Below are 24589 nucleotides of genomic sequence, written 5' to 3'. Positions count from 1 at the left end.
ATTGCTACATTTCTTATATATCCTTTATATCTGTATTCTGTGTTCCTCACAGAATTATAAAATGCTCCTTCATCTTTGATGCCTTAATATTCTGCATTGTTAATTTTTCCCCTAATAATCAAATATACTACAGACTGTCATATTCATTTTAATTCAAAGCTACATAAAAATATTTCACCAACTGATCAAAATATAAGTATTCAAGTTCTTTTAGCTTTAGTGTTTCAGTATTTACATGATAATCTTTGTAGAGAAAAAGAGTTTAAATTCTTTAAAAGCGTCAAAAAGTGGATTAGCAAGTTTACAACAGCAATAATTAGCAGAATTGTTGGTACAGCTGAAAAAACCTGTGTAAAGGTAGATTTTGGAAGCATTGTTTACCTACTTTAATAAACATTGTGGTTCCCCTCCACTTGCTATCAAAGATACATTTTATTATTTTCTATAACATCATGAACCTGGTCTGGTTCTCCAGATTCAGTAAGGCCCAATACTGAACACTCAATGAGATGAAAAACAGCTATCAAACCACTGGCCTAGAGAGTTGACTTTATCTTCCTTAATCCCTAGTGGTATAAAAAAATGCATTATTGTCTTAAACTGAAGTTCTCAACTACAAGATTTCCACTGGCCTACACAGTAAAGCAAGTTCCAGAAGGTATGCAACACAGATTGGACAACAGATTCTGATCTCTAACACAACATTTAATCTGGCATTAACAAATGCACAAAACTGATGTGGCCCACTCTATGTCATGAAAAAATATATTTTGTTTTACCAAATTCCCTCCAAACCTGCAGCACACTTAAATGACAAGCAGCAGCTACACATAAATGCTTCAGCATGCTCTGCTGCAGCACCATCTCCCACATGCCAAGTTTGCCTTCATGCTGATCTTTCATGTAGATTTTAATTTTAAAAAAAGAGGAAGTAATTAATTACTGACAGAACAAGCTCACAAATTTCAGCATCACAGCATGACTTTGTCATTATGCACACCCTGTCGTTTCCTTAAACCAATAAAAGTAAGAACACCAAATGGGAGGATGTGAAGAGCAGAAATGTAATCCCCATTACTAGTGTTGACAAAAAAAAAATCATGCAAAGAAATAACTGTGTATCTCTCACAGAAATAGGGGAAAGGAGGAAGGAGAGAGAAGATGGTTTCCAGTGTTCCAGACATGCTCACTTCCTGTTCCCTAGATCTTGAATGCCTCTGTTCAGAGCCCATCCTCATGTAATTTCAAAATAATTTTTTTAAAAAAGAAAGAAATATAAAGAAAGAGAAGAAAAAGGAGAAAAGAAAATATTAGCTACCTGACCAAAGACACGATTAAAAGACAAGTACTGGGTTGTATCCTAAGTGTATTTTAATCTGACAGTCCATCTCTTCCCCAGCTTTATCTTGTATAACTCTGCTCCATAAAGCACTGCATTAAAAAAAAACCCCAATTTATGAGTACATCTTGTACATTAACATTGTATTTGAGATAACCATCTCAGGCAATTGTCTCTCACAGCAGAACCCCCTTACAAACAAGAAACGCAGATATTCTCAAGTGACTAAAACTAGCAACCTTTAGCTTTATAGTTTTAGCTAGAGAAGGGAAGCAAAAACAATACGGATGGCAAGGAGAATTTGCACACAGATGCAGCTGTGCAAGAACATTCCAGAAAAGCACTGCATACATTTTGTTTCTTTCTGCACTCATCTTTTCAATAAGCAGCCTATGAAGTTTACAATTACCCTACCTAAATATGGGAGCAATTATTCAGTCACTTTTGTATGTCATATTTTCCTGCACAAGAATACATCTAAGTCTACACCCTGAATAAGAAGTAAGGGGTTTATCTGCAGGTGACTTATGATACAAGCAAACAGGTAACAAAATGTGAGAGCCTGGTACGAGTATACAAATCTTTACTCACATAAATTAAGGTTTTTAAAGGTTTCACATATCAGAGCTCTAGGCAGGCAGGCAGGCAGATACATCAGAAGCTTGCAGTCCTGATACAAACCAAACAGCCCAGGACATTGACACAAAAACAAGGTCAGCAGTGGTATTTTATATAAAATCCTCCCATTTACATCCAAAAACCTTTCTCCAAGAACTGACAGACATTCTCATTAGAGAATCTGTTTGGTTATTAGCACAGACTATTACCTGGCCATTCCTGTACTCTTTCTCAAGGCAATGCGGTTCACTGGGTGAAGTGGCCCATCAGTCCATCTGCTCTCCCTTGTGCTCCTGGCTCACAGCACACCAGAAGTCCCTTCTGTCAGGTTGCAGACTTCACTGAAGTTTTGCTAAAAACAGTGTCCAGCTGTCTCTGGAGTGAAAGTCTGAACAGCTTCATCTGGGCCTCTGGAAGTCCAAGGGGCCCTCAATCTTCAGCAACCTGCCTTCTGGACACCAAGAGAACAGCTCACAGCTCTTCACACCTCCCTCTCTTCACACCACCTTCACACTGCCTTCCTCTCTGTTTTACACACTGGGTTAAATTGAACACAATCACAGAAATGCCCTGGGGTCTGATGCTGACATTGTCAAACACACAAACTTCAGGTGTCACAAGCTGAATTTAGAACACTACAAACATGTTCACTGCTAATTTCTTTCACAGGCTTAAAAAAACCCACTGAAGATACAGCTGCTCATCATTCTGCCTCTAAACTTGGAACATGAAAATAACATATCCAGAGGAGTTTAAATTGGGAAAGTATTATTTTAGAAGATAGCAAGTATGCATTTGAAACACAAATTTCTACACAGACACACATGCACTCACACACATCTGCCCACTGTGTAATATTTAAGATGCTTCTCCCATTTTCCCATAATTTAAGGCAACAAATTTATAAATGACAGACAGGGAAGAGCAAGCAGTTTGTGGCAGTCATAGGTCACTTCTGCAATTAAGTAAATGATCATCAGAAACCATCACACTGCGATGCTCATAATGCAATGCTGTAGCTTTTACGAGACACTGCTCTATGTGACAGCTTTCTCAGAAAGCCTAATCTACAAACAATCCTTGGAGAATGCAGTATTTTTCCTCTCTCTTGCCTCATACTTGTTTTTAATTTTCTGATGTTCCAGACACAGCTCTACAAAAAGGAGCTTATTGTGTACTGGTCTTAAGCAGCATTCTGTACCAAGCAAAACAAAGCTATGGCTCCACCAAAGGTTTGATATTCACTAAACTAAAAGCAGTTTGTTTTCTAAACAGAAACAGCAACTTTTCACAAAAAGAAAAAAAAAAAAAGAATTTTCATGCCAGTCCATACAGATTCTCTGCATAAAAAGGCAAAATCTGACATATACTGAATTCTCCTTCGCTCTCATGCTCACATATTAAGTACTCATTTCACACTGTATCACGTAGGGAAGGAAATGAAAAAGCAAATTCACACAAGGAAGCCAGACAAAGAAGAGTCTTCATCTGCATTAGAAAACATAATATTCATTTCTGGACAGTGTTGGAACATTGTGTATACTGTCCAGCTATCAATCTTACTTCCACAGCATTGTCCTCTTTATCTCTGTCATGCAGTAACCTATAAAAATCCTAACATTCCTAAATATTTAGAATACCTAATTAACTGAAGTGCACATGGCTATGTAATTTTGACATAAAAAAGGCAAATTAGCACACAAAAGAAATATATCCAACATTTAATACTTCATTTCTTACAAGAGCTGAGTCCTGAAATCCTTTATTTCATCTTAGAGACACCGATTTACAACATGACTTCAGTCACCTGTCCAGATTCCCTTTAAAACTAAATCTTGGGCTCCAGAAGAAGGAATGTGATTTTGGGAACATTAATTTTGGTGCACATATTAGGCAGCTGATCAAAGTTTATCTGAAAAAACTATAATTACATTTCTAGTGAAGCCACCATACTGTCAGAAATCACCAACCATAATGTGCTGTTTTTAAATCACTGGTTTAAGCCAATGGCTTAAACCATCCTTGAAACTAGTGAGCTCAACACCAAATTAAGCTCATGCTTCAAATAATGTACATCACAGCAGTGGAGTAAAAACTTCAGATTTCTAATTTCTAGTTCACTGACACATGTAATATTAGACAAATATATACAAAAAGGCAAACCAATTTATTTTCATCTTTCCCTGAAAAACAGGTAGATACATATGGATCCACAGTGAGTGCATGACCTCCCCACCAAAGGCTATCATATATAACAGAACAGCCACAGTTTGTTTAAAAAAGAAACAAACCCCACAAAGAAACAAGCAACATTGAATATAAGCTTTTATTCCTGATCTTAAATTTCAGGCAGAAAGGAATTTTTAAGTCCCAGCAGCTGGAAGTAACATGAAGAAAACCTGTGCTTTGAAGTGCTTTTTGAAGGCCTGTGATATGAGGATACTGAATAGCAGGAGTTCACAAAAAAAAACAGTTCAAAGAGATGCTTCCTACCACATTTTTGATATGGAGCAGGCATTCCTATGTCACTATGAAACTCAGGTTGGCACTGGGTTTTGTAATACAGATGTCCTTATTAGGATTAATGGCAAGTAGCATGGATAGGTGTGTCACAGTTACTGGCCACCACACAAAAAAGGTAACAGGCCAACAGCTGAAATCCCATGGATTCCAGGAGATGGCTCATTTAGACACTGCTGTCCATTACACTTCCTTTTTACTTTTGAATCAGTGTTTTTACTGTCATGCTGAAACCCAACAATGAAAAGCAACATTGTTTTTGAGCTCTCCCAGTATCTGCAGATTGCCAGAGGCAGCACCTCTCCTCCTTATCACCTTTTCTGCACTGTCAGGAGAGTCCTTAGCTGACTTTGCAGACTGAAGGTATTTTACCCATCAGAATGAGCTGGCTAGATGACTAATACAATGTTTCTCCATTACTTTCACCTGAGCAGCCACAACAGTATGACTGAGTGCTTTATAGATTTCCAAATCAACCTCGTAACAGAAACTTGCTGCACCGAGAGCAGCTCAACTGTACTTAGACAAGCTTGACTTGAAACAGCTTGAAGAAGAGGGACCAGGAATTGTGTCCAAGTACCACACAACCAGGACTGCTGTCCCATTGTGACATTGTCAAAGACACCGCTGGAACCATGATAGATGCTTTGGTTGAAAAAAACCCAACTTTTCAAATGAAATAAAACACATCTTTTCCTGAAAATAACTTGAAAAGAAAAGCCATGCACCTTACCATCCATTCAGATATAATTATGTCCACTTTTTCCACAGGCAGATCAACTTCCTCAATTCTTCCTTTGACTAATGTAATAATCTTTTCAAGTTTATTTAATCTGCAAGTCAAAACATAAACAAATTAGTCTTTATTTCCAATTTACGCTGTCAAGAGAGATATACTGACATCTATATTTGCCATTCTTCCCCTCACAAACTTTTTGGTTTAACTAATCAAGAAACACTAGAATGTACTATTCCTCAGTTTTATTTCAGAGGGAATGTTTCCAAGTAGCTAAAAATTAAAACAGATTTAGTGCCAGGAGAAGATGGCAGGCAGTACATCTGTAAACCTCCAACATGCCATGCATGCAAATAGGCAAGCTTTAGAAACCAAGAAAACAAGAGAAGAAGACAATTTAAAACTGCTGGTCCTCTTTATTTAGAAGTTGCTTGTTTCCATTTCTCTTCCTCTGACCTCCACAGCAATCAGAGCCTACTCACCACACCAGGAAAGCAATGGAAATTAACTTCTTACAAAGCTGTTTTGCATGACTCGGTTTTTTATTTAACCAAACCAGCTGCAAAGTCACTGAGAACAGAGCTTCCCTCTAAACCAGTACTACATTTATTGCACAGTAAAGGCACCCTCCCCACTGTGATTTGGGCAAAAGCACCTGCAATGTTCAGTACCGGCAGTGATCAGGGATTAGCTCACATGCACGTCATGGTACAACCATCCTGCGTAAGGAGGCAGGGACTGGGACAGGCCTACAGGTTTTGAAACAAGAACTGCATGACAGTGAAATTACTCAGTGTGTAAATGCTTGAAATGTACTGCTTTTCTTCTTGGCAAGCCATATTAGTCTTTCTTGCATTTATCTATATTGCCATGGCTGTTCCTACAGAGGGCAGAAAAGTATTCTCACCACAGAAATTTATCTTCTCACTGCAGTTCTTATCTCTGCCCCTTCCCTCCCTCTCCTGATATCTTACTCTTACATTCTGTCTGGCTTTCAATGCAGACCAGTAATGACATTAAAAATTCAATCTAAGAGACAATGGAACAACGATCAGTATGAAGGGAGGGAAAGGAAAAGGTCAAAGGGCTCTTTGAACACTTGGGCTGTTGCAAAGACAAATTAAATCCTCTACACAAGACGGTCTTCTGTTAGAGGATAGCAGTTCATTACTAATATCATATTAAATAGTCTAAACAGAAGTAAAATGAGAAGTTCAAAGTGAGGAATGTTAAAGAGCTACCACCCACAACAATAATTTAAGGACTAAAGAGATCTAAAGATAACTTTCTAAATGACCACATCCAAGGACATGGTTTAAAACAACAGAGAGGAAAAGGATTAGTTCACTACATATTTGTTTTCAATTATAATATTTAAAAAAACCCAAACCAACCAATGTAGTTTACACATTGCAGGAAAAACTGAGATGTTATTTAGGAAGTCTACTTCAACTTTCTATTCTATTCAGGTTAACAGTGATGAATGACAAAAATCATTTGCTAGAAATCATGTGCTAGAAATTTTACAGGGACTGTTTACAGCAAGAAAAAGAAAAGGCAATTGTTTAGTTTAAAGTAAGTTTACTTTTAAGGCTACTCAGGCTATGTATCCTGCTACACTTAGACACATGGATTGCACTGTTTCCAGTAATTAGCATGCTAGAAATTAACCTGAATTCTGGGAAGGATAAAAGCGTTGAGCACACACTTAAATCACAGGTGGAAGTGTGCTCCAACAGTAATTTTCTAAGCTATAGAGTTACTTTAGTGTTCCAACAAATATTTGTTATTCCACTACAACTTTGTCAGCTTTATTCCTTTAGGAAAAGTAGCTTTAAACAGACAAATATAAATTGTTTTGATGTGAACTGCAGACTTTAACGTGAATTGCACCTTTTATAGCAGAAAGAACCTATAAATGTGCAGCCTTACTGATTACTTGCTGTGTATTTCAAGCAGCAATTCATCACTCTTAAGAGTTTAAGAGTTTTGATTCATTGCTTTTCTTAGAGGCCTGCCCTTCTCCTCCCCAAAGAATAATACATATTGACTCTTACTTCCACTCTTCCCTAAGTATAAATAACACTCAAAGGACTTTGTGCACTTGTTGAAAGTTATAACAGCCCTACATTTGTAATCTAGCACATTAGATATAAAACACTATTTCACATTTGCAACTATTCTGAAGATGTCAGGAACTGAGAGGAAAGGTTCTCTTTAAGCAATGAGTTCTTGTGCCAGAAAAGTATTTTAGCCAAACATGCACTTAAGTTTTAACATGGTGCTTTTCCCAAGCAGATATTTGAGTAATTTTACAGCATCCAAGTGTGCAGTGCTGCACCACCAATGTGTGAGTGGTACCTAACAAACTCCCCACAGACAACATTACTTCTGTGCCACTTGAGCTTGCACAAAAAAAACCTGTCATTCCCAAATTCTTCAGTATCTCCCTGGATTTTATTTTCACAGCTACTGTTACAAAATCATCCTAAATGAAAAAACATACATGTTGAGAGCTTCAGCATGTGGACACTTACACTCCTCCTACCTCATCCTAGGAAATCCTTTGTAAGTTTTCAAATGTCATTGCTTGATTTTTACATACGCTCAGCCCCCCTAAACATCCTCCACAGGCAAATCAGTGACACGTGGAATGGATAAATGAACAAGGAGATGGGTCTAGACCATGAGATTCAAGAGCTGAGCGGAGGAGTACAAATCCTAACTGGTAGCCAGGTACCAGAGGTGTCCCTCAGGGTTCAGTGCTAGTTCTGATACTAATGAACACTTTTAGAGACCTAAATGGACAAGAGGCACCCTCAGCACTGCTGAATTAGGAGAGAGCAGTTGACAGGGTAGGTCTTTTATTTTCTGCAACACAGACAAATTATAGAAATTATTTTAAATTCTCATAAAGAAACAGAAAACTAAAAACCACAACTTCTCCTACCTAATAATGTCCATGGCCTGATAGATGATTTCAGATTGGTCAACTCCAATCACTTTCTTGGCACCCGCTTTGGCAGCAAACATGGACAGTATTCCAGTTCCACAGCCAACATCCAAAACCACCTGAAAGGAATAAATGAAAGCAAAATTATCTTATTTTCCTTGCTATGATTTTCCTACACTTCTTTCTACATCAGTGAGATAGCATATTCCAGCAGAAGGCAAAAAGTCTTACTGTTACACGCAGAGATACCCAAGTCAAACTGCAGCTCTAACTCCCAGTCTACCACCTTTTCCAGGCAGACCACGAAGCCCACTAATTCCTGCTGCAGATTAACCTGCTCACATGGGAAACAACAGCAAGCAATTATGTGGGAAACACCTGAAATGTTATATGAAGAGGAAAAAAAGGAAATTTTAGCCTGAGCAATTTTAATCACTGAATCACTAATAATTGAACTGAGAAAACATATTCTAGCTGCAGTTTTTAATTAAAAGTCTATCCAGAAACTTTATTTAGGAATCCTTTGCCAAATATCGTAACACTGCCACAAAACAGCTATGGCTCACGATGACTACATTTTAAAATGGTCACTGGCACAGTTTTAACACCTAGAAATATCTTCTGTTTAGCACTATTTATAATCAAAATAGAGTGAAAAAAAATCCAGTTAAAATGGAATCCTTAGAGTTTTCATGAAAGAGTGAATTTCACCACTGCAGCTGGAAGAAGTATGCCATAAGATCCATGGAAATGCCTGGGTTTTTGTATATCACATATCAGCTACTACAGGAAGACTGAAAAGTTAAAAAATGTGAAGCAACTAAGAAAAGAGTACTGGATTTATGACTAAGTGGAGTTGAGCTGCCAGCAGTTTTAAGCTTCACAGATATTTTACCAAGTAGCATTTTTCAGCCTTGCTATTATAACAATGTATTTCTTGTACCTGCTGGAAATTTCCAACAGCTAAAAACCTAATTAATCTGTTACAGCAGATTTTTAAGCTGAGTTCCATGCTTGTTGTTTTCACAGAATTACTGGGACTAAAAGGCATCTCTGGAGATTCTGAGGGTGTATTTTAATGCATTGGCCAGATCATCAATGGTCTTATTGTTAGACTCATATCTGATATAGCTAAGCTTTACTAATGGCGTTAAAAAGCTCACACCACAAAACCCAAAAATGTTCTGAAGTCTGAAAATCAAAATAAGTTTTCTAAACACTGTGTAGAGCCGCTCATATCATGTACAGCATTTAAGCATGAACAGAATTGGGAACTGTAGAGAAAGAACTTACTTTCCCATACATAAGACCGAAAAATGAAAGTCCAACTTAAAATACACTTAAATTAACAAGAACACAGAGTCAGAATTACCAGTCATAGCAAGAATTTATTAGAAAGGAAAACTGATTTCACTGTTTTTCTCCTCACAGCACAGAGTGCCGTAAAACCTACTCTCACAGCTTTCATTACATTAAACATTCTTCCAAAGAAGGCACCAAATCCCTCACTAATCAATCCCATATTTGAAAACTATAATCCCATTTTACAAAATATTTTTAAAAATACAACAAATAAGGCAATAATGCACCCTGCTTTCCAGCTTATCAGCTACTGATCACTCTTGCTTTGGCACAAGAAAACCTTGCATTTCATCTGACAAAAAGCAGCAAAGCAAATACTGGAATGCTCTGCACCTCAGGTCTGCCTGCCTTCCTTGTATACAATTCTATACATTCCGAGGATGGATACAGAACAATGATCCTGAAGCCAGCATGAACAAAAACCAGCTGGTCATCCTTAGCAGAGCTCCTTAAGGGAGCTGCTGCTGTGATGGTCTGGGAAGCAGTGACTGAAGCACTGACTACCACCTGTCCCTGTAGAGCCACTTAAAACCTGGAAACAGACTAAAACCCATCAGTATTATGACCTTTTACAGCAGCTTGAGTAGAGGGAAGTTGTGCATAGAGTTATTTGTTCAACCTGCAACTCTTTTGTAGCTATGTTTCAAAAGGAGTCAATTCTGTAACTAAGAAGTGAGAGCATGTTATGGTTACAGAAATCCCTAAACTGTGAATCTGCTGGAGACAGGAATAGAAAATAAAAATCAATATTCTTGCAGCTGCTGAAATCTCACACCCTCCAACATCACCTAACATTTCACCTATGGTAGTTAACAAAATCACTGAGCCATGACAGCTAGAAGTCACAGCCAAAAATAAACCACTGTGAAAGAATCATCTTGATGTACAGTTGCATGAAAGAGAGCAATCACCACAAATTGGAAAAAAATCAAAACAGACACCACTTTGGACAGCTGCCCCGGTCACTTAAAAACCCAGATGGAACTCATCTAGCCTAGGCAGGGGATGGGATGGAAAAGAGGCACTGGAGGGAAAACACACAAGCTGGAATACGTGTGAGGAAGGGAAAGACAAGCAGAGTGATTATCAATTAGCCTTAGCACAAGGGTCTACAGCCCACACATTCTTGCAGTGATCACATATGGCCTCTCACCAAAGACCTGGAGCAGCTGGATGGGTGATTTCACTACACCGCAACACACTGCAGCTTCACATCCTCCTCTGCAGTCTAAGCAAAACTGATATCCTGCTTTAAACTCAGAAAAACAGGAGGCCAGGCACTTTGGCCAATTAAATTAATTTCATCAATGAACTCTAAGTAGGACACTAAGTAGTTTAAAAGCTTATTTAATTCCCTGAATATGGCACTGATGCTTGCCTCAGATTTCAGTCTTACAACAAAAACAAAGCATGGCAACAGTGCTTTACTAAATTATTTTTCCACCCAAAAATACTGTCATTGTAAAATGGACCACACTTCCTTTTACTGAATACAGCCACCTTCATCACTCCTGCCACGTAATCTGAATTGTCCCATTCTCATCTCAAATACATTTGAGAGGTTGAAAACAAAGGCAGCAAGCAGGATTTGTTCAAGTTTTAATAATTTATTTTGAAAGCTGAGACAGAACAAACAAATTGGCTAGTTCTGAATAAAATATGCATAACAAACAAACCTAGATACTCTGTTATCACCAAGCAATCACACCTCTTTAGTATCCTAAAGGTTAGGATGCAGACTTGCATCAAAAGTGAGTATAAAAATTCAGCTCTTTGAACAAGCTCCTCCCAAACTACCTCACAACTGTACATTCAGAACAAACCAAAAAGCATCAGTATGTATTTTCCAGGGAGGAATACCATAAGGGAGTTCTAGGAAATGCAATACCATACTTTTTCCACATGGTTTTTTAATTGTTATTAAAATTAAAGGGAAAAAAGCCTTTGGAATTTTCACTCATTAGCATAGTCCTGAGAGCATTATACAATACATTAAGTAAAGTATGCTACACAGCTCCTTCAGCAGAAGTCTGTAACAGATGTCACTTCAAAGCCAGATTTCTGCAGAAAACTCCATTTATTCTCCATAGTAATGTACCAAGAGAAAGCTACATCATTTGACCAGACACACAAGTTAAGCGGGACATTGGTCACAAGGGTGGGGGATACTGGGAACTCAAAGCAATCAAGATTTGGTCTTTCAGTTCAACTTCCACGCACCATGATGGGTTTGGATACACCATGAATTTGAGGTAACCTTGATCGAAAAACTGCTGCAAAAACCACGTTCAGAAATCAGTTTGTAGATGGTGCGATACTTGAGCTTTTCTTCAGAAAAGATGAATGCTTTTACAACAGAGTAAGCACACACACTGCCTAAGCAGTTTCCTGAGCATGGGAATCTACTCCTGGTGCTGAAGGAACACTGACTCTAACAGTTACTCCATGTTTTGTTTTGAATGTTCCCAGCGTGTCCATACAGCATAGGAGACGCACTATCAATCATGAAAAATTTCTGTTCCACAAGGCCTCACATTTTGTCTAAATTCAGATCAGTCTTAACCTGTGAAAACCTGCAGTTATCAATTTTAGGGGCATCTGTGAAACTAAATTTCTCTAGGGGAAGTTTTCTTTCCTTTATTGATCTTTCTGCTTTGTTAGATGAGATGCCCACCTACGCAGTCACTTGGCGCATAATTCTATGACACTTTTGCTTGTTCTCTCACTATCATCAAAAAGTTTAGAAATGTTTAGTAGAAACAGGCTTGTGACACGAATTGAGGCCAAAAAGGGAAGAAAACTATTTACTATTTTTTTTCTGTTACAGCTGTCAATTGAAAACTAAGGTAAGACATACAGGGAATAGGCACTATTAAACACTGAAATACTGTCAGGACAGAACTGTATCCCTCTCACCTCTCCTAAAAAGAAAGGCTCAGAAGATTGGGATTGTTCAGCCTGGAAAAGAGAAGGCTTTGGGGTGATCTAATTGCTGCCTTCCAGTACCTGAAAAGAGCCTAAAAGAAAGATGAAGAGACACAAGGGCCTGGAGTGAGAGAACAAGGGGGAATGGATTCAAATGAAAGAGAGTAGGCTAGATACCATACTAGGAAAAAATTCTTCCCTGGGAGGGTGGTGAGGCCCCAGCACAGGTTGCCTAGAGAAGGTGTGAATGCCTCACTCCTGAAAAAAAAACATTCAAGGCCAGGTTGGATGGGGCTCTGAGCAACCTGGTCTAGTGGAAGGTGTCCCCACCCAGGACAGAAAGATTGGAACAGCATGATCCTGCAGGTCTCTTCCAAACCAAACCATGCTGTGGTTCTATAAGCTCAAAACACAACAAACTCATTAGAAACAGCCAGCAAAAATACAAAAGACAAGAGGATTATTACTGTACAGGAGTCATAATCACTGTAAGATCCTATCAGTGAAATCCCTCCTCACTGCAAATGAAGTACTAACTCGCAGTTCCAAGCCCTTTAATAATAACTGTTGTAGTGTGCTTTTATACTTTGTAATATTTTGTAATAGTTTTGGTTTTGTATTCCCTTATTTTTCCCAAATGGTTTGCCCCTGACTGTAACCCCTTCCTCTACCTGTATAATCATTCTCCTGTGTTGAGGTCATCCCCAAATCCCCACCCTGGCTCTCTATCAGTCACTCAGCATCCCATCCCCTCTATCTAGGACTTTTGGTCCAAGTTGTTGAGTGATTAGTCTGAGGCCAGGAATCAGCCCCCAAGTATTATTTTATACGCTATCCCAAATGTCCATTCCCTAAGGTTTCATCCCTGGAGGGCCTTTATTGGTCAGCAAATGTATCTACGTTTGGTTTCCTCCCCCTCTAAAAATGTAACCTTGGCACTGCTCCCGGGGTCACTGAGCAAGAGGCACCACTGAGGTGTGGGGCTCCCTGGGAGCTTGGAATAAACCTTGGGCTGGCTCCCTGCTGAGAGTCGGCCTTTTATCCTCTACCGATGTCTCCAGTGTCTCTTCTGCTGCAAAGGCACTAGCCCAGCTGCCCTCAGTACCCTCGGGGCACCAGAGAGTGTCCCCACCACTGTCAGCTGCTTCGGGGCTGTCCCCCGCTGTCTGCTGACCCAGGGCTGGCCAGGGTTCCTGAGAGGCTCCCAGAGAGATGGAGACACGAAACAGCACTACATGAATTCTTTCCCAGCCCTAATTGCACAGGGCTTCTAGGACATTTTTACTGTATCAGGCATACATAGAAATTCACTTAATCCTGGTAAAGAGCCCTCAGAGAGATTCCACCTAATATCCTTGACAAGAGAGGCTCAACTTCACCCCGCCAAGATAATTAATGAGCTCCCCGCCACGGCACACAGCACAATGACAATAGAGATCACCACTGCTCTTATCAGCACGCTGCACCCTCCAGCAGCTCAACAGCTCTCCACCACATAATAAAGCCAGACCGCATTAGATCAAATCCTGGCACTGCGATTCTCCATTCCCAGAACTACAGAGTAGCTAACCTGCAGGTTTTCTACTGTTTGAGACAAAATAAACCACAGAAATTACTGGATCTCCTGAGCAGCCGTACCCACCTTGTCCTTGAAGATATGTGGGTTTTGATAGATGAAGTCACGATAGCTCTCCGTACGGACTTTATCCTAGCAGTCAAAGAACAAAGAGGGTTCACTTTTCCTACTTAGGTACAGCAGAAAATTAAAAAATGTGGAACAACTTGCTTTTCAACTTGGCCTACACATGCTTTACACATGCTGTACTTACATGGGCACTGCAATCATGACACTTCTGTATGATAATATTGCAGAATTTACTGCAGCAAATGAAGCCAGTTGCCTCAGCTGAAGGGAAAATAAGGAATTATTTCATGGTTTCCTGATTCTGCCTTTTCTTTTGAATGTCTCAAAGATCTTAATATCTGTTCATCACTAATCAGGATTAATAATAGAGTGACAATATTATACCAACTGAAATAGAAACCAACTTAAACAGAAAATTATGAAAATTTGAGTCACAAGCTCATAAAATGTTTTGTATCATTTTGTTCTCTGACACCCCTGTGACATGGAGATTTCTGTAAAAAAAAAAGTTATGCATCAAATTAACTTGGTTTTATTTCTGAACAAGCTGCAGATTTGCAATCCTGATGACAAGCTAGCAGTTAAAGCTATACAGCCCATTTGATGAAAGTCCAACACAGTAAATAAGTTTGACTGAAACACAACAGGGCCAGAGAAGCTGGAATATTTTCAAGCCTAGAACAAAACATATATAGTATCTTAGTATAAAAAAGCCTGCAGCAGATTACCAGCAAGGTAATCTATTAAAACATTGATTCTCTTAACATGCATCAGCAGGTATACAAATTGACAGCCAAGTATAGGTTTTGGAGCTGCTGTTGCAGTTCGTGTTCCAGACAAATAAAAAAAAAAATCAGCCATTTTTTGACTAGTGCAGAAAATGCTGAAGTATAAAATCCCAGTACTTTTATTAAATCTAGGGGATTTTTCTACTACAGCAAGTTAAGTATTTCTAGAAATAACAGAGAAACAGAAATTTTCTACAGTGAGAAAGAACAAGTCAATTTTAATAAAAGAATAAGATCAAAAACAGTGACAGGAATATTTTTATGATAATAAAAAATTTGGAGACAAAAAATTATTTTGAGGCTTGAAAATCCTAAAATCCAGCTCTATGTGTAAAAATAATATCACACACAACACCAAAAAAGCAGCTGGGGTTTATTTTAGAAAATTCTGCTTTAAAATCCTGCATAATTAACATTAATAACAGAACCATGACTCTCTAAAACCATACTGGTTTGCTATGATGTTCAGAGCAACTATTTTTAGTACTTCACCTCTGCTGCAGTGTATAATAGGATTTGCTGGGAGGACCAAAAATAAATAATCAATTGAGAGAGCAGCCACCTGGAAAGCATTCAGCCTTGCATCCTGCCCCTCACATGGCTTCAGCACTGCCTCAATTCAAAGCAGCTGCAGCCACAGCCAAGCACTTTGGATCTCTATTCACCAATCCCCTTCTCCCACTCAACTTTTCCATGTAATGCTTTCTTGGTTTAAGTAAAATGGTAAAAAAAAATTAAGATGACAGCCAAGAAATTCTCAAGAAAAAAGGCAGAGCAAGGAAAACACCAGTGACTCAGCAGGTGTGAAATAACAATATTCTTGCTCCACCTCTGAAGTATTTGCAGAAAAAAACCCAAACTGAAACTTTGTCTTACCACTACCAGGCACAAGGACAAAAAAGGTTTCAAGACAGAACAGTTTCAGAAATGGGCTTACAATTCAGACAGCAAGACTGCTTTCTTACAAATGTTCATGTAGTAAGCCACTACATTCATGTAAATAAGGTAAACAGGAAAAAAAATTAAAAATGAATGCCTAGCATAGAGAAAAAATTTCAATGTGCACACAATAAAAGCAATCCTTTTCCTATGTTTTGGAAAGCCAAAAGTCTTCTTAAAAGCATTCCGACAAACATAACTTTAAATCAGTAAAATACAATTTTGTACCAATCTCCTTGTGCAGAGATGCAGAATTATTGTAAACTTTATTTGCCAACAGAAAGGCTTCCTCATCCTATAGCCTACATTATCTCAAATGACAGCTTTATACAGCTACAAAACCAAACACCTATCATTTTTATTTATCTTCAAGTTACATTTCAGTTGTATTTCTACAGACTACACATTTCAGAAAACATTATTCTACTTCTGCAGCCATCTCTACGCTTCTGTAAAATCTCCTGCCCTCAATAATAACCTCACAGTCACACTATCTTAACACATATTCATGTGTATTCCTGCATTGGGGCCACTAAATGATTTAAAAAGCTGAAAGCTTTATACGCCCGCTGCAGGCACAAAATCAAAGCTCTGTATTCTGTCTCGATTTTAGACAGGAATATTTATTTATTTATGCCTTAAAATTATAAAACTGCTTATAAGTCTCATAACTATGACATTTTCTCTTAAAGGAAGCATTAAGACATTTTAATTTACAAGTTAATTTTAAGCTGTTGAGCATCGTGCTTGTTTTTTCTTATTTTAAAATTAAAAGGGTTTGCCTTTGAGAAGTTTTAAGCATAACTGCTTTTTAATCTTTAGCATATGAAAGGAACTGCTCCAGCACGTTCATGAGTATGACAGTTCAATGTCATGCTATCAATACACTGAACCATGCACAAGTGACATTTTCTGTTTACCCAGTGCAAGAGAAAACCACAGTGTTTGAGAAACGGTCTTGACTAACAAATTTCAATTATAAGGAAAATGTAAAACTAAACAAAAACATTCATTGTCTGTACTATGTTTTATCCTTCATGTTTTAAACATGTAGGAAAAAACTGCTTTTGGCAAGGTAGGGCTGTGGCACAGGTATTGTACTACCAAACATAACTGTAAATAATTTTCTGTTCCTAATGCTTCCATTAGGAAACAGAACTTACACAAAGGAAATAAAATTGAAAAATGATCACTTAGCCTTACTACCACAAAAAACGTCTCCTGGACAGAAAGGGTTAAAAATGCAGCTGCTCTGCAGTATATTTATGGGCACACAGCCCACTTCATTCCGCCTCTCCTCTCTAGTCCTACGAAGGTGCAGTGGCGATGACTTTCTGACCTTTAGCATCTCCTCGTGTATCCCATAATGCCCATAGGAGCTGAAGTAAACGCCATCCTCGTCCTCCTGAAGGTCTGCAATGGCGCTGGATGACGAGCTGCTCCTGACATCTGTGTTCATCACAAAATCCTGAGCAAATTGTCTGTAATCAATTTGAAATATACCCTTGAGACGTGTTTATGGGACCATGAAAAGGAGGCTGGGCAGGGGGGGAGAAAGGGCTTGGGAGAAGGAAGGAATCCAGGCTGCCCAGGGGCTGGGCAACAATGGGAGCAGCTTTAGGTGTGCACATCCTCCCTCTGCAGGCTCCTCGGGGCTGCTGCAACGCTGCACACCCTCCAGCACCCCCAGGCAAGCCCAGCTCTCTGCTTACAGCAAGCAACTATCAGCAGTGAAACACTGGGGGGGTAGTTTCTATTTTTAAGGCAGAATTATCTATTTTGCACTTGCTGGTATAAAAGCCAGCACTGCAGTGTCAAGGTGTTTTGGCTGCGTAATGCAGATATGGACTCAACACAAAGAGCACAAGAACTGCAGCCCACACAACACTGGGTGACTACTAGAAGGGAGAAGGAAGCATTTTAAAACTGAGGCATTTGGGTAAAAAGGAATAAGAGCTTAAAATTCAATTTATTACTTGAATTTTATACTGGTTATTTTCCCTCCTCCCTGGTCTTGCATTCCTTCAACATGTAAAGAAAGGCTGAGAGAGTTGGGATTGCTCAGCCAGGAGAAAAAAAGCCTCCAGGGTGAACTCACTGTCCCCCTTAGTTCCTAAACGGGCTACAAGAAATATAGACAGGGACTTTGGACAAGGACAAATGACTTTTAAACTCAAAAGACTGTAGGTTTAGACTGGATATTAGGATGAAATTTTTGACTGTGAGGGCAGTGAGGCCCCGGCACAGGTTGCCCAGAGAAGCTGTGGATGCCCCATCCCTGGAAGTGTCCAAGGCCAGGCTGGATGTGGCTCTGTGCAACCTGGGAGCTGTTCCTGCCCATGGCAGGGGCTTTGGAACTGGATGAGCTTTAGGGTCCCCTCCAACTCAACCATTCTGTGATTCCATGTTCTCATTCCTCAAAGCAGGTTTGATGACAAAATACACAAATCAAGGGGTTTATAATGAAAACAGTATTAGATATTAACAAGCAGACCATACTACACCCACAATGAAGTGAAAAAGCAAACACACTTCAGCCACACAATATTCCTCCAAGGTCTACAGTCCAACAGCAACAAAAGCTGCATCCTAGACCACTCCAAAGTCTCTGACACTCACCTTTAACAGCGATCATACTTTCTTAAATGGGAACTTCACATATAACTGTAGGGAACTATCTCATTACCAGTATCTTCCTTATAGAAGAACAAAACCAAAACCGCTATTTCACTCCTGACATTTCAAATACTTCCCTGCTCAGCTAGTTTGGATGGGGAAGAGAATATGGTAAGTGATTTTGTATTGAAATTTTGTCAGTTTCAGAAACTTCCTGTATTTGTTCACACAGAAACAGTCTGGATCTTATTTTTAATATTGCTCTTTACCACAGTACTTTGCATTTTCTTTACTTTTATACAAATATCTACATGATACAATTTGAAACTTTCATAAAATGGATTTGATGACATACAATTAAGTATAATTAGCACCGTGTGAGATTTAAATTATTTAATTCAAAATTATTTAAGCCAATAGTTCCTCTAATATAAGCATGCAACACAAGCACCAAAGAAATTCCCAAGACAGAGCTATCCTCCTGGCTCCTTAATCAAGAAAAAAAGATATGTAAAAACAAAAGCCATCACCTCTATAAAGGTGACAGATTAAAAAACTCAGCATAGGCAACCTGTGCTCTTAAATCTCTAAGTTACATCTCATGCCAGAGGTGATCTGATTTATAGAAATGTTAGTGTCGTTATTTCACAGAGGTTTACCTGAAAGAGAGCAGATGATATTCTGTGGAATAACCTCCAGCACAAACCACTAAATTACAGCATTTAGACTACTGCAATGCAACTGACTCATCTCTCCATAATTTAAAACTGTGCTGCTTCATCAGTACTACATCTGGCTATTTTTGCTGCCAGCCGACCCCTGCTGAATAGAAGAGGTTGCATTGAGAAAGGAAAATTAAAGGCTCCCTTTACAAGTGCAGATAACGTGATATACTAACTTCAGAAAAAAAAAATCTATCAGCCTCACTGAAGTTTCGAGAGCTCAAAAGAAATTGCAGATAACCTGTGAGGCTTTTGTTTTAAATGAAAGTTAACATAAAGAAGGCAAAAAGACACACAGAAAATATCCCCGAGTTTTTGAAGCACAATGACAAATTTCATTCATTCTTTCTGTTTATGATAAATGAAAGCATAATGTACACAGAGATACCAGAAAAGTACTGTGTGCTGTAAAGTACAATTTACAAAATTCAAACTCCTGAAGACAAAACTGATCCTTTTTGACATAAATAATTGTTCACAGCTGAGAGGATTTGAATACATTAATATATTTTGGTGTACTTAGTTACCTGTAGCTCCAAGTGTGTACTGTCAAAATGTACAACACTCAAATGTATTTTACAACACAAGTTTTGCTGATTAACTTCTCACACAAAAGAACATAAATTATTTTTCCAAGTCTCTTAAATATAATTTCAGTTCCTCAGTGCCCAGCCAGTGTAATCTCGAAATATCATGCTTGTAGGGGATTTAAATGAAGTTTATATTTCTGTGTTATCCATGAGCATTATCAATCCATATGCAGACTTTAAGATTTAGAAGTAGCTACAGGGATGTCCTGACTGTATATTCTTACTATCCTCATCTGATACCAAAAACGAAAGCAGCTGAAAAAAGTTGATTTATTAATTTCACTGAGAGTTTCTCCAAACTATAAATGAACTCTACTAACAACTACTGTTTGAAGCCAACTCTGAACATCTCTGGAATGTTGTATTTAATTTGCCAGTCTCTCTCTCTTCTCCAGTGTGTGCATCCTCAGTGTTTAAATTCCTATCTAAAGAACTAACAGAAAGGTATCTCAAAGAGTAGTCTGAAGGAAAAATCCTGAGTGATGTGCTTGCTTAGATCTCCTAATCATACTCCATCCTTTCAATCTGTGCAGGGTTTTGCACAGTTTCTACTAACCATCTACCAGACATATACTAACCATTTATAACACACAAGTCAAACCTACAGTCCCACCCCCGGGTTTATTTCATAGCTACATTCTACTACTTCCTTCCATTTCTATTTGTCTTTGAACATGAACAGCTCATCTAAAACACATCAAATAAAAACCACCCAAAACTTTAGTTCAGACACTTACTTCATTTTCTGAAGATCATCTTGTGCTCTAGCCAAGGCTGCTTCCATGGCTCTGGCTCTCTGTTCCGCCTGTTTTAATTGTTCAAGGAGCACCATGGTATCACTTAAACCATTAGAAGGCAAAACTTTTACAGGTTCACAAAGATCTTCTATGTCTGATGAAACAGGGAGGAAAAAGAATACCTACCAATCATGTTTATGATCTATTTGCAGCAAATCATAAACATTTCATGCTATTTCTGTCTTTGGATGCTTTGTACAAGCTGGTTGTTTTACAAAAGGCACAACTGAATTTGACAGGGCTAATGACAAAACACAAGCCCAGGCAGAAGAAGCAAATATGCAAGAAGCAGGCTCTAAGTTAAGGCAAATAAATCCAGAGTTCAGGCTTCCTTAAATACCAGTGTTTGATTATTTCTAGAAGAGACATTTGGTTTAGATATAATTAAATTCGATATAATTAGTATGTGGACTTTCTCAGATACATAAATCAAGCAACATTGACAATGCTTCACATGTCACAAACTCTGACAATACCACATTTACCCCACAAAGCAGGAGTCATACTGAAGCAGTTATTTACCAAACTGAAGCAGGAGATCATCTTCCAGTTCTGGTTTCAAATATTCCTCTCCTTCCCAAGGCAGTGGGCTGCTGAGAGAACTCAAATATGCTCCAGTTGGTTTCTAGACAGGAGAAGAACATGTACACTGTTTCTTTGAAAACACCAGCCCTTCAATTTCATTCAAGAAAACAAGGCAAAGACGTGTTCTTTCACACAGTGAAATATGCAGGATATTATTGAAGGAGCCTTGTAGCAAAGGCTGGGAAAGCCCAGGCAGCTCCAGGATCAAGGAATTCTGTGCAAACACTAACGCACAGCACATATTGAAAGATACTTGCAAGATTGCACGGCTCTCGGGAAGCAAGTTCACTCAGGTGTTTGGCCAATCAATAAATCTAAGATACTAATCCTGTCAGGTGTTCTTACATGAACAGTGCTGTAGGAACAGAAGTCAGGAACACTGCATTGTCTCTCCTGTTTGCAACCAGTTAATACTTGGTTAAGAAAAGAGAAGTCAGTTTTGGACTTCAGTTTTTGCCTTTCTGTGTTTACTCTATACAGTTAGGCATTAAATAACTACTTGATGATTTAAGATTTGAAGACTGAAGTAAAAACTACTTAGTAAGATAAGATGGTATTGAGTTTTAACCTAAACTTTTAGGGAGTAATGAAGGAACAAAGTCACAAGACACACAAAATATATATGAAGGCCTACCTTAAAACTGTAGGCTCTCATTAGCTTTCTTGACTCAGGTATCATTTCAACAGTTTTAAGTTCTGTAACTTAAGGGATCAGCTATTGTCCTTACTAAGTAGGAGTCTGGCCAGCTCATACCCTCAGGAAAGGCTTTTACATTGACACACATGCAAGGACTGAGAAACTTCAGTTCTTGAGAAGTAAACCCATTTCTGAAGTGAGACAGCAGAGTCAAAGTCCAAAAAACCCGAATAAAACAAGATGATACTACACAGCATGGAGGCTTTAGGCAAATCTCAACATCCCCTTCTGAAAACAAACCTCCACATTAATTAAATATATTTACAATTAAAACAGCCTCATAGCTAGATAAACAGAACAACAGCTACTTTACCATGACTTCTTTTTCTAAAACTTCAATACAAAATCTCATGCAATTATTAGAAATGGGCAAACTGAAGCACAGTACTTTTCTCCAGAGTCAGAACACAGAAGCAGTATGTGGCACACTTACCTTTAATCTGACAAAGTTTATTAGTTTAATGTATCCATAAAAATCGAGTCCTGAGTGGGGAAAAAAAAAAGGGAGAGCAGTTCTATTACAGAAAAGACCACATGTTTTACAGTTATGTGAACACTAATTACCTGTTTAATTGGTAATTGTTTCAAACTTCCCCTTGGGTGTACATCACTACCTAGAGCACTCTTCCTGTCTTAAGTTTGCCATCTATGTTTTTCTTCTCTTTAGGACCAACCCAGGAAATCCTCACGCTCAGAGCAAATACATTTGCCATAAATTAAGAATGGAACACATCTAAATGGGAACTATGGACAGGGATTTAATTCACTTGGCAAGCAAGTCCATCAGGACAGCCACTCTTATCTCCTACCAGCTACCTTGATGACATTTTAGGCTGCTGTGCTCCCCTGTTCATATTCTTAAAAGAATAAACTTAAAGGAATGTAAACTGATGCTACTCTTCAAGAATACCTACCAATACTGATTTAAAATTGCCACCTTGGCAAAAGTAATAGTTTAACTGTGTTCTCTCCCCAGGAACAGCAAAAATAAACCCAAAATACTTCTTCTTGGATTTTAGACAGAAAACAGGCCAGATTAGATCTTATAATATATAATGTATAATGACAGCTTCAAGTGACAGCCAACCTGAAAATCAACTAAAAGAATTTAGCAGACACAGGAGAGTAAGCCTTCCTGTGATCACCTGGATACAAGCCATGGGGCTCTGCTAAATACTGAGCCCAACAACAGCATCACTGGTCAGGCAAGAGCTCCCAGCAGATCAGATCAGATCAATCATGTAGTGTCTGGTTCAGGTCAATCAAGTAGGCAGTGAGGAATCAGCATAAACCAGCAAAGATCAATCTCCCTTTTGTCACTGGTTGAGAGCTTTACTGGTAGAAAAAGCATGCAGGAAGCAGCCAGCATAAAGAAAAAGTATAAGCATTTTTCTTCAATAGCTCATCTTACTCAATCTTGGAAGCTTCAGCTGCGAACCAGTAGATCAGTTAGAAACAAATTAATATTTGCAATTTATTTAAAATGCAATACTCATCCACAAAAGGAAACAACAAGTCATGAAAAAACTTACCATGTTTCTGGATCACATCACTAACATCAAACTGATGCTCTGTTTTGCAGTGGGAGAACACAGCTTCAGCAGAACTAAACAACCTGTAAATAACAAACTAATAAATATGCAATATTGACACATTAAGTTCTAACTTATGAGTGATATGTGCTCTGTTCTGACTTACTGGGCAATTCAGAACACATTTCCTGCCTTGGAGAAAGGATGACCAGGCACTGGCTCACATGCCTCACGAAGCTTTTACCTTATTTGTCAAACATTTTGAAACAAAAGTCAACGAAGATAAAAAATTTGTTTGACAAAACCACAGATCCTGTTAACTCGCAAACACTGTCTGAGAGCAAAGCCTGCGTTAAACCTGAGATCTAAAAACTATACCAGCACAAGGTGGGTGGGGCAGTTTGATCGGCTGCATCGAAATAAAAACTCTCATCTCGATAGTGGCTATGGGGAAAAGATGCAAAAGAAAAGGAGAAGAGCCTCCACGCTCCTTCAGCACGAGGGAAGGGGATTACCACGTTACTCCCTCCTTCAGTCTGACTGGAACACACCCTTGTCTCCACAGAGGCCGCGTATGCGATCCACAAGCTACAGAGCGAGGCTACAGAGCAGGGATTCCCCACCTCCCTCCCGCGGGCCGAGCCCCGGCGCCCGCAGCGCACCCAGCGCAGCGCGCTCCTCACGGGGCCCCGCGGTCCCCGACCCCCGACCTGTCGCAGAAGAGGCAGTGGGTCTGCTGGGCCACGGCAGCGCCTTCCTCCTCCTCCTCCTCCTCGTCGTCCCAGGCGCCCTCGCCATCGGACAGCTCGGGCACCTCCTCCTCAGGATCCATGTCCCGCCGCCGCCCCGCGCGCGCCGCTTCCGGCGGCGGGACGGAGCGGAGCCGCGCGCGCCCTCTGCCGCAGCCTCCGGCCGCCGCCGAGCTGAGGGGCCGCGCCGGCGCCATCTTGCGGGAGAGTCCCTCAGCCACCGCCCCGCAGGCGCGGAGCCACAGTCCCGACGTCCGGCTTTGGGTCTCTCGCAAGCGGCGCGGCTGCCGTGGGAGGGTTCAAGGGAACAGCACGAGCTTTTAAATGTCAGCTTTTAAATAAGGTTTAGCGACTGACAGAACCGCAGAGTCACAGAAGCAATGAGGATGGAAAAACCTCTGAGGTCGGAAAAACCTCTGAGGTCATCGAGCCCAACCTGTGGCCAAACACTACAAAACTCGGATTCATTACCCGGT

At 39.4% G+C, this 24589-nt stretch overlaps 1 protein-coding gene across 1 annotated transcript in view; it reads right to left on the bottom strand.

Moving 5' to 3' along the window:
• The window catches only part of PRMT3 (protein arginine methyltransferase 3), a 55235-nt gene extending 31001 nt beyond the window's left edge, over window positions 1–24234 (bottom strand). The window contains exons 1-9 of the mRNA XM_039725039.1: window positions 24075–24234; window positions 23365–23447; window positions 22266–22315; window positions 21073–21175; window positions 20491–20644; window positions 17165–17306; window positions 14096–14161; window positions 8164–8285; window positions 5211–5310 (exon numbers count right to left, since the gene is read on the bottom strand). Of these exons, the coding sequence (XP_039580973.1) occupies window positions 5211–5310; window positions 8164–8285; window positions 14096–14161; window positions 17165–17306; window positions 20491–20644; window positions 21073–21175; window positions 22266–22315; window positions 23365–23447; window positions 24075–24196 (942 nt within the window). The 5' untranslated portion in view covers window positions 24197–24234. The remainder of the gene's footprint in view (window positions 1–5210; window positions 5311–8163; window positions 8286–14095; window positions 14162–17164; window positions 17307–20490; window positions 20645–21072; window positions 21176–22265; window positions 22316–23364; window positions 23448–24074) is intronic.
• Between the last annotated feature and the right edge of the window lie 355 nt (window positions 24235–24589).

Source organism: Passer montanus, unplaced genomic scaffold (assembly GCF_014805655.1).
Source record: "Passer montanus isolate IOZ18808 unplaced genomic scaffold, ASM1480565v1 scaffold54, whole genome shotgun sequence".
In the NCBI taxonomy this organism is placed as follows: domain Eukaryota; kingdom Metazoa; phylum Chordata; class Aves; order Passeriformes; family Passeridae; genus Passer; species Passer montanus.
This window is presented reverse-complemented; position numbering and strand designations above follow the sequence as displayed.